Below are 15556 nucleotides of genomic sequence, written 5' to 3'. Positions count from 1 at the left end.
CAGTGATTTCCTTATGCATAAAGATTTTGAAAGCAAATAACTAAAGGTGTTTAGGGGTCATGCTCAGGTCTGTCTAGATTTCTACCTCAAAAAACAAAAGCATGAGTATATAAAATATATGTAGTGACATATTTAGAGCAGCACTGAACACACGCATCATCTCACATATTCACAACCCCTTCCCCTTTTTGGTGAGAACATTCCATTTTTACTCTCTTAGCAAATTTTAATTATATGTGAAATGGGGTGGAGAATGTTAACCTTTACCCTAGGGTTATAAAAATTAGAAATAATGAATGTACGGTGCTTAGCACAGGGCCTGGCACGGTAGCTATCACTAGTCAGCATTACTGATCCCTATTCTGTTTACTTGTACTGGGCAAGTACTGTTTGCTGGTATTTTTATACAGAAAGTATGCAGTAAAGTTTAAATACTTTTAATGAGCTGGTAAGGAACTATGCTCACAATAAGTTGCATTATAGAAATTCATATTTAAGTTAGGGACCTCTTCCGATTTTAAAAGGATAATAATAATAATAATAATAATAATAATAATAATAAGAGGAGTTCTAAATGTGAATAATCTAGGAATCCCAATAGAAAGTTTCCTTACCTTGTCGTTGAATATCCGGAGACTGTCTAAGGTGTGCAGGTTTTGTTCAAGAAGTGCAGTGCCTGCTGAATACAAGTTGACCTCGTCGAGCTGCAGCACAGCCACAGCTACCCAAAAGAGGGCTTTGTGCAAAGGGGAGTCCTGGCCAAAGAGACACGTTCAGGTCAGTAACATGAACCACATGCCGGTCTCATTCTAAACACACTGTAATACAAAACAAAGCTCAAACCATCCTAAAACAGTGGCTGCATCATTTTATTCCTTTTAAATATCATCTTCACTTAGGACTCAAACTCTTTTGATGATCAGGTGTACTTCATGCAGCTTTACATTTCTCCACAATAAAACCACAAACTAACATACTATGTATTTAGCTCACTTTGTTTATTATCTAACCACCCTGCACTCCCACTCACCCCAGAATGTAAGTTCCATGAAGGCGGGGAACTTTATTGGCTTTGTTCAGCACTCTATCTCTAGCACCTAAAACAGTACTTGGCACATAGCAGATGCTCTATCAATACTTGCTGGATAAAAGAATTAAGAATATATGGACCTATTTTTCCTTTAGCACTGATGAGACAAAAACCAAGCATTTGAGAACATATTCTCCATACTTATTCTTCCTCTAATGTAAATATTTCAAATAACTACTTTAACTATAGCTTTTTCTTTATAACTTCTTCCCAAGCCACCTATTTTCTGGACTCTCTGAAAGAAAATAAGATTTAACACCAGAACCCAAAATGAATGTACTCATTTTCTATACAGTAATTACCTTGTTAAGAAGTGGTTGTAATTTGGTTAGTGCTATTACTGTAGCTTCTATCAGAACTTGACTGTTGTAAGTATCAGGTCCTTTTAAGCAACTCTCAAGTGCCTTTTAGGGAAACAGAATTCTTTATTTTACTTGCATTGAAATAGAACATTAACTCCTAAAGTGAATCTCAGAATCAGTTCAGGAACAATTTCTTATTTAATAAATGATAGAATTATTTCCAGTGCTACAGTGATCTTGGTAGCTAGCTCAATGCACATTTGGTTTTCATTTTTAAATATTTCTATATTATACACTAATATAAGAAGTCAGGCATTATTAGTTATGACAAATTAGATAATTTTATGTAAGATTATAGTTTTACCATAAAGTTTTTGAAAACTGATAAATTATTAAGAGTACCTTCTTAGCAAAAGAGACAATACTCATTTTCTTTTTTGGAGAAGGTTTCTTCACTTCAATAAGCAACATACAACACATCTTATTAAATTCAAATGTAGTCTCCTTTAGAAAAATGCAAGATTTGCTTTACAACTTGGGAACCACAAATACTAGGGAAGAGGGCGGGAGAGGTACCTTGCTGAGAATACGGATAATCTGCTTTATCTGCCCATGAGATACTCGTTTGCTGATGCAGCCAAAGACAACAAGAGCTCTTGGTTGAAGGGAAGGATTATACTGAAATGCAAATCTGCAATTAAAAGATTCAGAGGGCTTATGAAAACTTTTAATTAAAATATTGATTATGCAGTATTATCTATATTAAAAAAAAAACACATACTTTTACAACCTATATTTAATTTGGGACATACCTTTGAGCTAGTTCTGTCCACTGGTCCAACCACTTGCATGTTGGAATATCTCTCATACATGCCTAAAAGAAAGGATACTCTGAATATATTTATGCACATAACTGTTTTTTAGAAACATTTACTATAATGTCATTAAATAACATAAATGTTACCAATAAACATATTCCATGGAAGCCTTTTTATTTAAGCATTAAGTGCAAAACAGAACAAGCCAATATTTCTTCTATATAGTCTTAATGGCTTAAAAAAGTGACCTTGGTCCCTTATCATTTTGGCTTATATACCTCCATGATCTCCAACAAGGCCTCTGTGACTGTTTCCAAGGATGTCAAAGCGAAAGTCTCCCTCTCATAGGAGCCAGGAGAGAATGACCTGTCCCGGTAACTGGAGCGGAAGGCGATGACAGCAGCAGACTTGACTTTGCTGATGCCAAACAGCAAGTAAAACTTGGGTAAGGAAAACTCTGTCAAACTGAGTCTCAAAACTTGCTTGGTCTCTTCTGTAAAAGGAAAAAGGACAAGAAAAGACTTTAAAGATATTAACTTTTAAATTCTGAAGTGCCATGTTTCATTCTGAATTTAGAAAATCTGAGTATCATGTTAGAATTACATATCATGCTCCCTAAACCAACCCTCTAGATACATGATCTTAATGCCCATTGCTTTAGTGCCAATGAATCTACTAATTTGTGCCAGCAACACAACACTGTCCATTGGTACTAAGTCATTAGCTTGTGTGGCAATTACAAGAGTCTACATGACAAATAAGCACAAAAATCTTTGCTATAGCTTGATATGGCACAAAGCAATTTGTGTTTTTTGAATTAGCAGCTTTGTGTTAAGGTACCCTAATAAACAACAGGAAAATCTATGTCAATCACGTGATATAAAATGGGAACAGGAGCTGATGAAACACAAATTACCGTCCTGGAACTTACCACTAAAATGAAGCTGTGTGCAAGTACACAGAGAGTGAATGATATTAATGACCAATCCATGTGTGGAAGCTCTAAGGGAGAGTGGCCCTGTGGCCACTAAGAAAGTGACCACATGGAAGAGGTAGGGGAGGTGAGCTGCTACGTCCAGGGAGTTGTTGAAGGACAGCATCAGCATGTAGCGCGCTAGAATAGCAATATCGTCCCACATAAGATGCTGTTCCAAAGTAGGAGTTGGAGATAAGCATGTCTTGTCAATTATTTTGCACATCCTTCCAATAACCTGTAAGGAAGCAGAATTTTTAAAACGGGGGCTAAAAAAGTTTTATCATTAAAAACTTTCAGTTTAACTAGTTACAAATGAAAAACCTCTTGATGATAAAAAAAAATACACTATGCCATAGTACAAAAGGCAAAGTGATTACCTTGCTTGAAACCAATTTCACGTTTCCAGAAGCCAGAGCTACAGCAGTGTCTGCCATCACCTCAGCTTTTATTGATCCCAAGCCACCTGTTGCACTGGTTTTGATGAAACTGTCTAGTACAACATCAAGGAGATCTGTAATCTAGTGGAAAAGGGGAAATACTATTTTTTAGCTGCTCTATCAACTTAATTTTTAATTTAAAAATACTTCAAGGAACAGCCCCAACATGAAAAGTCCCTTTTACCAGAGGCCTCCAAAATAGCAGGTTTTATTTAGAGACCTGTCAATAAATAGAATTTATCATAAAATATCCAGAAAAGGATGAAGATATTCACTCAATTCCTTCAGAGATTAATAAACTAGAATTTAAAAATTTTAAATCTCTCTATTTTTATTCATTTGCAAAGTATCTCTGTTCTCTTCTAAGACAATGTATGATCAATATAATTATTTTAAAATATAGGAAACAACATTAAGTACTGAGATGTTTTGTAGGGCTACAGAACTGGCTCCAACTCCATTTAAGATTATTTGGAGGATTTGCAGCATTGTTTTGAGCAGGGGTATTGCTTCCTTAAGCAATTACTTTGAAGAAATGATGTGCATAATTCTTGACAGTTGAAAAATACAATGTTACTTTATATTCTGTATTTTAATATTTGTGTTCTATGATAGAACTATAAATAAAAGTAGGTGTCCCAAATAACATTATCAACAAACATTTACTGACATTCATGGTATGTACGCTACTCGAGTACATCATAAAGCACTACTTACTAGAAGCGGCATCAGATTTTCATAGTTACATTCTATAGAATTATGCCATGGAGAAGAGTGCTAAAATAACTTGTTTTTCTTTGGCTCTGAGACATACATTAGACATTTACAATTTTGAAGTAGATCAAGAATTAGGTGGGTGTCTGTATGCTTTCTGATAGAGTGGACTGTCTTTCCTACAGCTGTCTCCCTAGTGCCTAGCACAGTGCTTTGCATAAAATGGGTACCAGACAAATATCTGCACAAAGGAGGTACTAGGTAAATATTTAAGCAAATTCAATACCTGCCCAAGGCTCCCCCATATTTTTGCTTGGATGGACGGGTACATCTGTTTCTCATTTATGGTCATTGTTATCAGCTTATCAAGAATAGCAGTAACTCGCTGTCGTTTGGCATCATCATTGTGCTTACAAAAACGAACTAGATTTGAGAGCCACGGAGTCATGTATTCCAAACAAAGGTGTTTCAATTCAATACCTGGCAGGGGGAATATGCAATAAGCATAGATGGTCAATGAAAAGTACATCAACAATTATTTTAAATTATTTCAAATTATTTTAAAATAAAGGATGGAGAGGGCTGGTAAAAGGTAAAGACCTTACCCAGAATTAGGCCTGAAGAAAACAGATTTGGCAATATGTTACTGAAGACAGAGGTGAAGAAAAAGAACAAGCCTTGAACAAAATAATTTTAAAAGCCAGTAAGCCTATTTTGAGAAGTTTTATCTCACTTTTTCCCTTTTAATCATTTCTCTTCTAGTTAAAAATAAAAACTTATTAAGTTTTGTTCTAATTGTAAAGGAATATGTAGTAATCATATAAAGTTTGGTAAAAGGAAAGCATCACCAAAAAAATGGAACCAGTATTAATATATTGGTGTATCACCTCAACTTTCCTCAGGCTTTCAAATCTATGTTGAGATAATGTACATTATATATACAACTCCTCCACAAAAATTAGGATTATACTATATATGCAGTATGTTCTGAATATTTTTTTCACTAAACATACTGAGATTAAAACTTCTCTAGTCCTGGCTGGTGTGGTTCAGAGAGTCAGCCCAAAACAGAGGGTCTTGGGTTTGATTCCCAGTCAAGGGTACATCCCTGGGTTGCAGGTTCAATCCCTGTGCATGCAGGAGGCAACCAACTGATATCTTTCTCTTTCTTTCTCTCTCTCCCCCCAAAATCCCTGAAAAAAATATCCTCAGGTGAGGATTAACCAAAAAAACCCCAAAACAAAAAACCCCCACAAAACCCTCCAAAAACATCATGAAAAGATATAAAAATAATATAAAAATTCCTTTATATACTTCACCTAGAATCCCCCAAATAGTTTTTTATTGTCATAAATACACACAACATAAAATTTACCATTTTTAAGTGTACAGTTCAGGGGCATTAAGTACATTCACACTGTTGTGCACCCATCACCACCACCCATCTCCAGAACTTTTTCATCTTCTCAAACTGAAATTCTGTACTAAAAACATTTTTTATAGCTTCATATTATTCCATTACCTGGAGATCCAACAATTTAATCAGTTCTTTATTATTTGGTTTTTAAAGTGTTCTAATTTTTTGCTATTATAAATAATGTATGAATTCCAAATTAGGCAAAATAAACCTATGGCAATAAAGGTCATAATACTGGTTACTCTTGGTGAGGGGATGGTGCTGAGAGGAGCCTTCTGGATGCTGGAAATGTTCTGTATCTTGATTTGGGAGATGGTTTTGTGATGTCTTCACAAGTAAAAACTCATCAAACTGTTCACTTAAGATCTGAACACTTGACTGATAAGATATACCTCATTTGAAAAAAATCTAAATAAAAATAATGCTATGATAAACACTGAACATTAATTTCTTAGGATAAATTCTAAAAAGCACAATTATGAGGCTTAGAGGATCTTAAGGCTCTTGATATGTGTGTCCAAACTGCTTTCTAGAAAAATTGCCCCTGTTCACAACTCCACAGATCATCAGCACTGATGTTTTCAAAAAACTCTTTGCCGATTTGATAGTTGGAAGTTATCTTACTATTTTTTTCAGTTTACATTTCTTTGATTTTATTTGGGAACGTAATATATATTTTTAGCATGATTGCATGTTACTGTTGATCCATTTTTCTTATTAATCTATGAGAACTCTTCATGATTAAAGATAGTAATCTTTTCTCATATTTGCTGCAAGTATATTTCCTAGTTTTTAAATTTGTCTTTTACTTTTATTTTTGAAGTAGAGGTGTTTTCAAGTTTTATGTAGTCAAACTTGTTCACTGTTTCCATCTATCACTTTTTTGTTTCATCCATCCTTACCCGGAAAGCAATGAAATATTCTTCCTCCTCTTCTTCTACTGGTTCCAGTTTTTGTGTTCAATTCTTATGTATAGTTAGAACACATTTTGTTGTCTTGTGGTTTGTGGTGAAGATGAAGACCCAACTTAATTAATTTCCCAACCTCATTTCTTAAATGGTTTCATCATTCCCCCATTAGACTGTGATGCTTCTTTATCAGTCTGCTTCTCTCAAACGGATCTGCTTGCTGATTCCTGAATACCTGTCTTTAATTATTGTACGCTTATAATGTGTTCAGGTGTCTGTAATAGCAAGTCTCCCTTGGCTTTCTTTCCTTTCAATATTTTCTGAGCTATTTTTGTACTTTCAAGTGAAATTTATAATCATTTAAAATTCTACGTTATTCCTAATCCTCAAATCTCATAGAATTTTAACTGGATTGCATTGAATTTGTAATAATCTGGGAAGAATGATCCATTCAGGAATACAGTGTGCTTGTTCACTCAAATCTCTTTATGTACTAATATTTCTCAATAAAGCTTTATACTTTTCTTGTGTTGTTAGTCTTACACATTTTCTTTTGGGGGTTATATTCCTATATTCATTATTATAAAAAAATATAGTGACCTGATCTTGATGAACTGTCAAAGCTTTCAATTGTCTAACATAGAAAAATCAAGCAATCTTTTTGAATGCAGAAAAACAGGTTTTACATATTATGGAGAAAGGGGGGAAAAATGTCAGGAAGTAAGCTATGAGAAGAGCAGCATCTATACTACAATAGGGTATGAAGATGGACAGATATAAAGAGCAGATGTTAAAATTGTGAGACTTATTGAAGCCAAGTCAGGAGCTGACCCTGGACCCTGTATTATGTGCCACTGCACTCTCCAGGAACTGTACGTGAATAATAAATCACAATTGAAAGTCAATCTGAAGAAAAGAGAAAATATTTTCCTAAATCAAGCAGACAATGTGGATACTTTACTCATGGAATAATCTGCTGAGAAATGTGGAAGCTAATTAAACTGAGACATGGTGAGAAAAATACTTTGTGAGAGGTCCAGAGACGTTAAGGTATCAAACCCTTGCCACTTTGTTTTCATGGCCAGAATTTTAATGGATTTCTCAGTGTGGAATGGCAGAAAGTTCCTTCAGATTTCCTTCAGTTACAGAGTACCACAGATGAAAAATAAAGGAGGAAATAAGTAAAAATATAATCAATTAGAGATTTCACTGGTAAATTATGAAATGAAAGAGTTTTCTTTGAATTTTTGTAGAATCATTGTTAATGTATTTAAGAAAATTATCACTACTTACTAGATTTGCTAAATCCAGAAATACACTCTTCCAAAAATTCTAAGGTGAGGTGTGGCTCATTGGCTGCCAATGTCTTACTAATGGAGACAATAAAGAGGGTATTGTTGGCAGGGATACATAAACCTGATGTCTCTAGTAACTGACCCTCGATTTTTAAGTTAAAGGTACAAGTTAAGGCACACAGCAGATTATAGGCAGCTGACCTAGGAGAAAACACAAATGAAGTTATTTTAAAACTTATTTTTTTTTTATAATTCCAATTTTTTTTCATAACATACAACTTATGGCTCCATTACAAAGCATAATCAACTATTTTTAAATTTTATGATCAATTAGAGTTGTTATGATTCTATGGTAAAACCAAAATACCCCTTGGTCACTTAGGGATTTTTTAAAAGGGAGAGTCTTGACATAACTGGAAGAGCACTCTGAGGTTCCTAAGAAAGGTGAATAAAAGACATCTCACTGGGACATAAAATATGAGTGACTTATGGTCCTAAGGTGGATCGACAGAAAGAGTAAGATGTATTTCATATTCAGTGAAGCTGAAACTCAAATTGTGGTCCCTCCTCCCACTAGATCCAATTATAATGGGATCATAGGAAGAGAAATGAGGTGGCCCCTCATCATTCTAAAATGTTAAAATCTTTAATCAGCATCTACTGAATTTCCTACAATTTATATTAAAACTGGTGGTCAAAAAATATATATATATTTAAAATATATCTTTATTGATTTCAGAGAGAGGAAAGGAGAGGGAGAGAAAGAGATAGAAACATCAATGATGAGAGAGTCACTGATCGAGCCCGCAACCCAGGCATGTGCTCTGACCAGGGATTGAACCCCTATCGCCTGGATCCCAGGTTGAAGCTCAACCGCCGAGCCATGCCTGGCTGGGCGGTCGAAATATTTTTATGTATAATTAAGGTCCCCTCTATTTTCCCTTCCATGAATTCCTTCCACATAACCACTAAAAACAAAAACAAAAAAAACCTAATACACATATATCCAGATTTCATTAGAATCACAAATTCCCTTATAAATGTCTGAAAATATATTTGAACAATTTAGGAGATAGCTCAAAAAACTCAGATTCCATTTTTAAACTTAAAATTTTCTCCCCTATACAGCAAAAGAAATGGTTTGCTCAGTAAATTTCAGGTTTTCCTTACCTCTGAACTTTCATCATGCTAATTTATTTATTTATTTTAAATTTAATTTTACTTTTTCCATCACCATTTATTCCCTCTATGCCCTCTTCCTCCTCCCCCTCTCCCACCAAAGTCGCCACTGTTGTCCATGCTAATATATTTATGCAATAGACACATAGGGAGGAAAAAGTTGCCAAAGTTTAAGTCTGCCAGAAGGCCTTTTCTCTGGCATGGCATGCTTCAGAAAAAAGCAGAAACTGTCAGCTTGTTTTATTTCATAGAAGAAAACAGATTTGTCAAGCTAATAATTTTCAGAAGATAGTTAGCATTCTTGGATGAGGAACTCTGAATTAGAAATTAAAGGCAGCCCGGCCGGGCGTGGCTCAGCGGTTGAGCGTCGACCTGGGATCCAGGCAATCGGGGTTCGATTCCCGGTCAAGGCATATGCCCGGGTTGAGGGCTGCAGCCGATCAATGACTCTCATCATTGATGTTTCTATCTCTCTCTCCCCCTCTCCTTCCTTCTCTCTGAAATCAATAAAGATATATTTAAAAGAAAAAAGAAAAAAAAAGAAATTAAAGGCATACATATAGCTCCATTTTCCTAAAATGAGAATATAAAGGTTATTATTTCTAAGTTTATTTATCTCTTACTATCTCCTAGGAATTCTGAGTTAGAGTGTTTTGACACTGACTACTCTGTATATTTCAACAGCTATAAGGAACTGGGGTCCTGGCCCTAGCCAGGTAATTCAGTTGGTTAGAGCGTTCTCTCAGTAAGCCAAGGTTGCAGGTTTGATCCCTGCTCAGGGCACATACAAGGATCAACCAATGAATGCATAAATAAGTGGAACAACAAATCGATGTTTCTCTCTCTCTCAAAAAAAAAACAAACCACACTGGGGTCCCTCAACTTGGGGCAGGTGTCAGACTCCTCTGGGATAATAAAAGCAAAGAATACACAAAATTGTGTGTATAATTTCTGAGAGTTCATGGACCCCATGAGACCCATCCAAGTAAAGAAATCTTGACATATTTTTTTTTTTTCCTTTTAAATAAGGGAGCTCTGGAATCCTAAAAGGTCCACTTATAAAACCTGGCTATATTATATCCTAGGGAAGATTTTATGAAGCTAAAGAATTTATATCTGTAAAAATCTTGACAGTCTTGAGGTACCTGGGATAAAAAAAAGTTATCCTAACATGAAATGGAGAGGGGAAAAAGAGGGAAGGAGTACAAAGAGACACAGGGTGGGGCTGGGGGGGTAGTTGGGAGGAAAAAGTACTCACTTAGCACAAACTATTTGCTAGGGGCTATACTATACTACTTCACATACTATTTATTAAACATCTGTAAATATACAAGGATGACATTGTTACCTTTATTTTAAAGATGAGGAAGCTTGACCTCAGAGAACTTTAGTACTTTGCCTAAAGTCATACATAATGGATCTAGATTGAAATCAAATCTACTGACTCCACAGACCATGTTCTTTCCTGATTTGTGTTCAGATTATTAAGCCTAAACAGAACCAATTATCTCTTCTCAGATGACATCTATATCTATCTTAAGATCTCTTCCACGAATTTTGTTAAAGTCACACTGATGGAAAGTATGTAATAATGTTATTGTTTGAGTTACTGAACATTAAGACCTCCTTTGTAAAACAATGATAATCTAATTTAACTGTGAGGAAGCTTAATAGAAATATACTTTTGAACACGAGAAAACTTAATTAGAAGACTAAGAGAAGGGGAAACTTAATTTAGGAGTAGACTTAATAAAAAACTTATTTCGGGGAAAAAAAACCAAAACTGCTATGTTGTCTGTTTCAGATGAAAGTTTCCTGGACAAAGAACATATTCTGGTTTAGTGTGAATCACCCTATTCTGAATTCCACAGTTCATGTGAATATGCCACAACTTGATGAGGTCACGCTGGCTAACCAACATAGCATGCCTTCCAATTTACAGTATTAGGGTAGAGGCTGCTTTAAAGGCTTATCAAGTGGTCTCATTTTAAAAGCAACAAACCCCGAATAAAGTTGGAAGTGAATTTTTTAAAAAAACCTACCGTAAACTGGGGTCTGAACTGCCTAAATTAAGTAATGCGATATTGAGCAGCGTCCCAGGGACATCTTTCGGCCGAATCTTGGTGTGCTGGGGGATGGAATCGGGCTGCGACAGCTCCCAGCGCGTCCGGATGTGGATGATAGACTGGACAATGGCATCACACTCCTGGTGCATGAAGGTGAGCGGTGTGCCCTGGTTTGCAATAGTTAAGGTGAACTGGTTCTCATCCACTAGGCAGATTTCTTCAATTTCCGAAGCATAATAGATATCATTGAGAAAGACTGACTGCCCCAGGACTTTTGTTCGCTCTGCTGAAGTTACCTGAACAGCAGTAGAGCCAACCTGGAAAGTGGTGGTGAGAGGATGGCGTGAAGAATTAAATTCCATTGTGTTGAGTTGTAAGAGGCCCCAAACCAACCAACCAACCAACCAACCAACCAACCAACCAACCAACCAACCAACCAACCATCCAACCAACCAACCAACCAACCAACCAACCAAAATACTATGCTCGCCATTTACAGAAGAGTTACCACCATTATATATTCAAATGGGTTCAAGAATTATTGTAATAAATGCTCTCGAAGAGATGGAAAACATCAGAAAAAAATTTTGTTTTTAAAAAAGGTCAAGAACAATTGTATAGACAATTACTGATTTTATCCTGAAGGTTCATGTTCCTCATTCTGCAAAAAGCATGTAATAATCAGAATTCTCATTAGATAATTTCCACTTTCCACACATCCCTGCCATCTGAGTGGTAGAGCAAACTGCCTTCTCTACAACACTCTCCTGCCTCAAACCCAACCTGGAGTATCACTACGTGCAAACACCTCGCATCACCCACAGGACCTCCATGAGATAGATAGCTTAGTTTCTCTCCCTCTGGACTGACTCTGCATCTGATCCAGTACCACAGGGACACTTAGAAAGGCCAGCATACCTAGTCTGGTTAGTCATGAAAGGCAACGAACCGAATACAGAGTGAAACTTACTTTGATAGAAACCTTGGTGTCTTTGTGAGCGAGCCTGAGAGCATTGTGGAACACCTTTAAGTCCTCTTCTAAAGCCAAGGTGGCAGCGGGCAGCTTCTGTTGTTCATGCTCTATGTGCTCGGCCAGTTTCCCAGGACAGTCTATGAAAATGAGCCTTTTGCTGCCTTTGAGGCCAGTCAGCAGCCGCTCGTGATACTTGGTGTACTCCCTGACCCAGGAGTTACAGTTATAGATATAAACTGCAGACACATTGTCATAAGCAAAGCCAGGAAAAACAACAAACCACTTAGAGAGAAAGTCCGTTTTAAAGCGGTTGCTAGGCCCAGTATGAGTAAGGTCCACTACAATTTCATATGGCTTTGCATAATATGGCTTTAAAGTCAGCAAGACATGGTATATTAGCAAATCACCGTTGATTTGACCAGTTTTGAACCTAAGGAAGATGAAAAAAAAGGACACAGATTGTTAACAGAGTTCTAAATAGATATATAGACGCTACAAATCTATTTTATTACTTTATTTTCTGATTAACTTTCTAGAGAAAACAATAATACAAAACAATTATACAAAGTCCAGATCCTTTTGCTTTTTAATCCTTACACAAGGATATGTTTTTACTGATTTTTGGGGGGGAGGGGAGGTAGAGGGGGGAAGAAACTTTGATGTGAGAGAGAAGCATCTCCTGGTTGCCTCCTGTACGTGCCTTGACCAGGGATCAAACTCGCAACCTAGATACACAGGATGATGCTCCAACCAACTAAGCCACCTGGCCAGGGCTGGATCCTTTTTTAAATCAGTTGTTCTTTAGACAATGAGAAGTAAGGCTGAAGTAAAACAGTTCCATTTTTTTAATAAGCCAGCCAATTCAAAAACTGAGCAATGACAATAACAAGAAACCTGTCCATCACAGTCAATCGAGGCGGAAGGCAGTATACATTGGTTAGTTGCCTCCAGGCCCACCAAACTTCCCAGGTGAACAGAATGGTTCAGTAATGATCATATGACTCAAATTAGGACAACCAGAGCCAAAGAGGTCCAATTCAGAGATTGTAGTTTAACCTGCTGGGAATTGACACTTATAAACAAGGGGACACCGAGCCCTGGGAGTTTTTAGTTCATATCTTGAGATATAAAGGAATGTGTGCCTAAAAACGGAAGATATGGAGCAGAGAAATAAAGTAACTCAATTTCATTGGAGCCCTAGATAAAGCCTCTCCTGGGATTAAATTTCTCCCTGGACTATTCAGTTGTATGAGCCAGCAAGTTCCATTTTTTTAATAAGCCAGCCATATTAGGTCATGTGTTGCTTATACTAAAAATAGTGCTAAACAATGTGAACAGCCAAAGTTAGGACCAACAGAAAGCCCTGAAGAACATAGTACTAGAATTTCAGTCAAGACCACCTCTATGAACTTTGGCCCAAAGTTCTATACTTGATGACCCTGGTAGTACTACTGCAAACCAGGCTAAGATAAATATCCTCACCTCAGAGTTTTTAATCTTGTTGGGAGGAAATAAGATAAAAATATGACATGTTCAATGATTTTAAAATAAAAGAAAAATATTTCAAGATCAAAGAAAAGATATGAGATAGTATGTAACCACTTATGAAAGAACTGCAGAGAAAAATACTGCAATTAAGTTCAGAGGAGGGAGACATCAACACAAACTGGGTAGTCAGTGACAGCTACTTAGAAGACACACTAGCTGATGTGGATAGGAGGAATTTCGAACTCAACAAGAGGGACTGGCAGGAGAGAGTCCCTCATGGAGAGCGGAAAAGAGGAAAAGAAATAGGTAACTAGGAGTATGAGGCCACTGTCAGCTAGTTTAGCTTGAACGGAGGATTCACATAGAAAAGTTCTAAGAGATAAGGCTGGAAAAATACATAACAACTAAATTGTGAAGGGACCAAAACTGTTCAACTAAGGAGCTCAGGTTTTCTCCTAGGAGCTCAGTATTCTTCAGAGTGTGTTCTGTGTCACACCAGCATGAGAATCAGCTGTGGTCCTTGATAAAAATGCAGTTTCCTGGTCCCAGTCCAGACCTACTAGTACATATAAATCTATGCTGTGGGGCCAGGCAGTTTTCATTGTTTTTAAACAACCCTCCCATCTGATAACTATGTGCATGAACATTTCTAAATCATTGCTATAGGTGTTAAGGAGTAATTCAACTTTTTTTTTTTTTTAAAGAAAGGGGTGATATGATCAAAGGAAGTAATATATACAAGATATATAAAGGAGGCAGGGCTAGTAAAAAAGATATTGCAGTAGTCTAGGCATGGCCTAATAAGGATCTAAAACACAGCCATACACCACTTAAAGACATAAGAATACATTCTGAGAAATTCAGTTAGGCAATTTTGTCGTTGTGCAAATGTCAGAGTGCACTTACACAAACCTGATGGTACAGCCTAATATTGTAATTGTATGAGCTGTATTTTTATATGACTGGCAGTGCTTTAGGTCTGTTTACACCAGCATCCCCACAAACACGTGAGTAATGTGTTGTGCTGTTATGTTACCATGGCTACTAGGCAATAGAAATCTATCAGCTCCATTATGTAACCTTATGGGACCACCACTGTATAAGCGGGTCAGTCCTTCTGTGGCTCAAGACTGTACTACAGTGATAGTAAAAAAGAAACTGATCCAAGAACATAAAGAAAGGATTAACTTTATCCTAAACCTGATCAGGGCTATAAGAAAGGAATTAAAAGGACTTGCAGTAGAACAAACCTCTGAGATTACAAAGAATGTTGCTATCACAAACAAAAAGAGATCATGAGGGGCAGCCACTGACGGGAGAAAAATGAGGTCCATTTTATATACACCAAATACGAGGTGATGAAAGGACATTTGAAGGGGGAGAGGGAAGGGGGAGAGGGGAGGGGGAGGAAGAGAGGGGGAGGGAGAGAGGGGGAGGGGAGAGGGAGGGAGATTGCTTCTCTCTCTGGGTGTGTGCACACACTAAACCACACAAAAGCTCTTTCCTACGTACTTAAATCGCTGCAGTTCCACAATTTGAGATGTGGCTGATGTATATCACTGTTTCTATTATCTGACCAATACCCCACGTCTCCAAACTCATGTTATCAAATAAGTCTTTGGCATACAAATAAAATTTTTAGAGATGATTTTCATACTGCAGGGAAAATGCCATTTCATTTTCTTTTGAAGGATACTAATATATCATCCGAAAGCATACAGCAGGCATATATAATGAGCATAAGGTCAAAAAACATTAAGAGGAAAATCCTCCCTGCCTTGGAGGCGGGGATTTGCTCCACAAAGCCTCCTGTCACACCAGTGGCCAACTAGACAAGTTGGAGATTCTGGGTTGTTTTTTTTTTCCTGTGACATGTGCTTTAGTTGCAGTGAA

At 36.8% G+C, this 15556-nt stretch overlaps 1 protein-coding gene across 5 annotated transcripts in view; it reads right to left on the bottom strand.

The window, feature by feature from the left end:
• Nucleotides 1–15556, bottom strand: part of NF1 (neurofibromin 1) — a 193387-nt gene that overhangs the window by 25712 nt on the left and 152119 nt on the right. For all 5 annotated transcript variants that reach the window (XM_087826026.1, XM_087826030.1, XM_087826028.1 and 2 more), the window contains 11 exons: nucleotides 12173–12605; nucleotides 11179–11519; nucleotides 7956–8158; nucleotides 4624–4817; nucleotides 3564–3704; nucleotides 3142–3421; nucleotides 2489–2703; nucleotides 2205–2266; nucleotides 1969–2083; nucleotides 1393–1494; nucleotides 615–755 (listed from right to left, as the gene is read on the bottom strand). In XM_087826026.1, coding sequence (XP_087682152.1) covers nucleotides 615–755; nucleotides 1393–1494; nucleotides 1969–2083; nucleotides 2205–2266; nucleotides 2489–2703; nucleotides 3142–3421; nucleotides 3564–3704; nucleotides 4624–4817; nucleotides 7956–8158; nucleotides 11179–11519; nucleotides 12173–12605 — 2227 coding nt within the window. The remainder of the gene's footprint in view (nucleotides 1–614; nucleotides 756–1392; nucleotides 1495–1968; nucleotides 2084–2204; nucleotides 2267–2488; nucleotides 2704–3141; nucleotides 3422–3563; nucleotides 3705–4623; nucleotides 4818–7955; nucleotides 8159–11178; nucleotides 11520–12172; nucleotides 12606–15556) is intronic.

The sequence above is a fragment of the Miniopterus natalensis genome, chromosome 17, assembly GCF_054644295.1.
Source record: "Miniopterus natalensis isolate mMinNat1 chromosome 17, mMinNat1.hap1, whole genome shotgun sequence".
Taxonomy (NCBI): domain Eukaryota; kingdom Metazoa; phylum Chordata; class Mammalia; order Chiroptera; family Miniopteridae; genus Miniopterus; species Miniopterus natalensis.
This window is presented reverse-complemented; position numbering and strand designations above follow the sequence as displayed.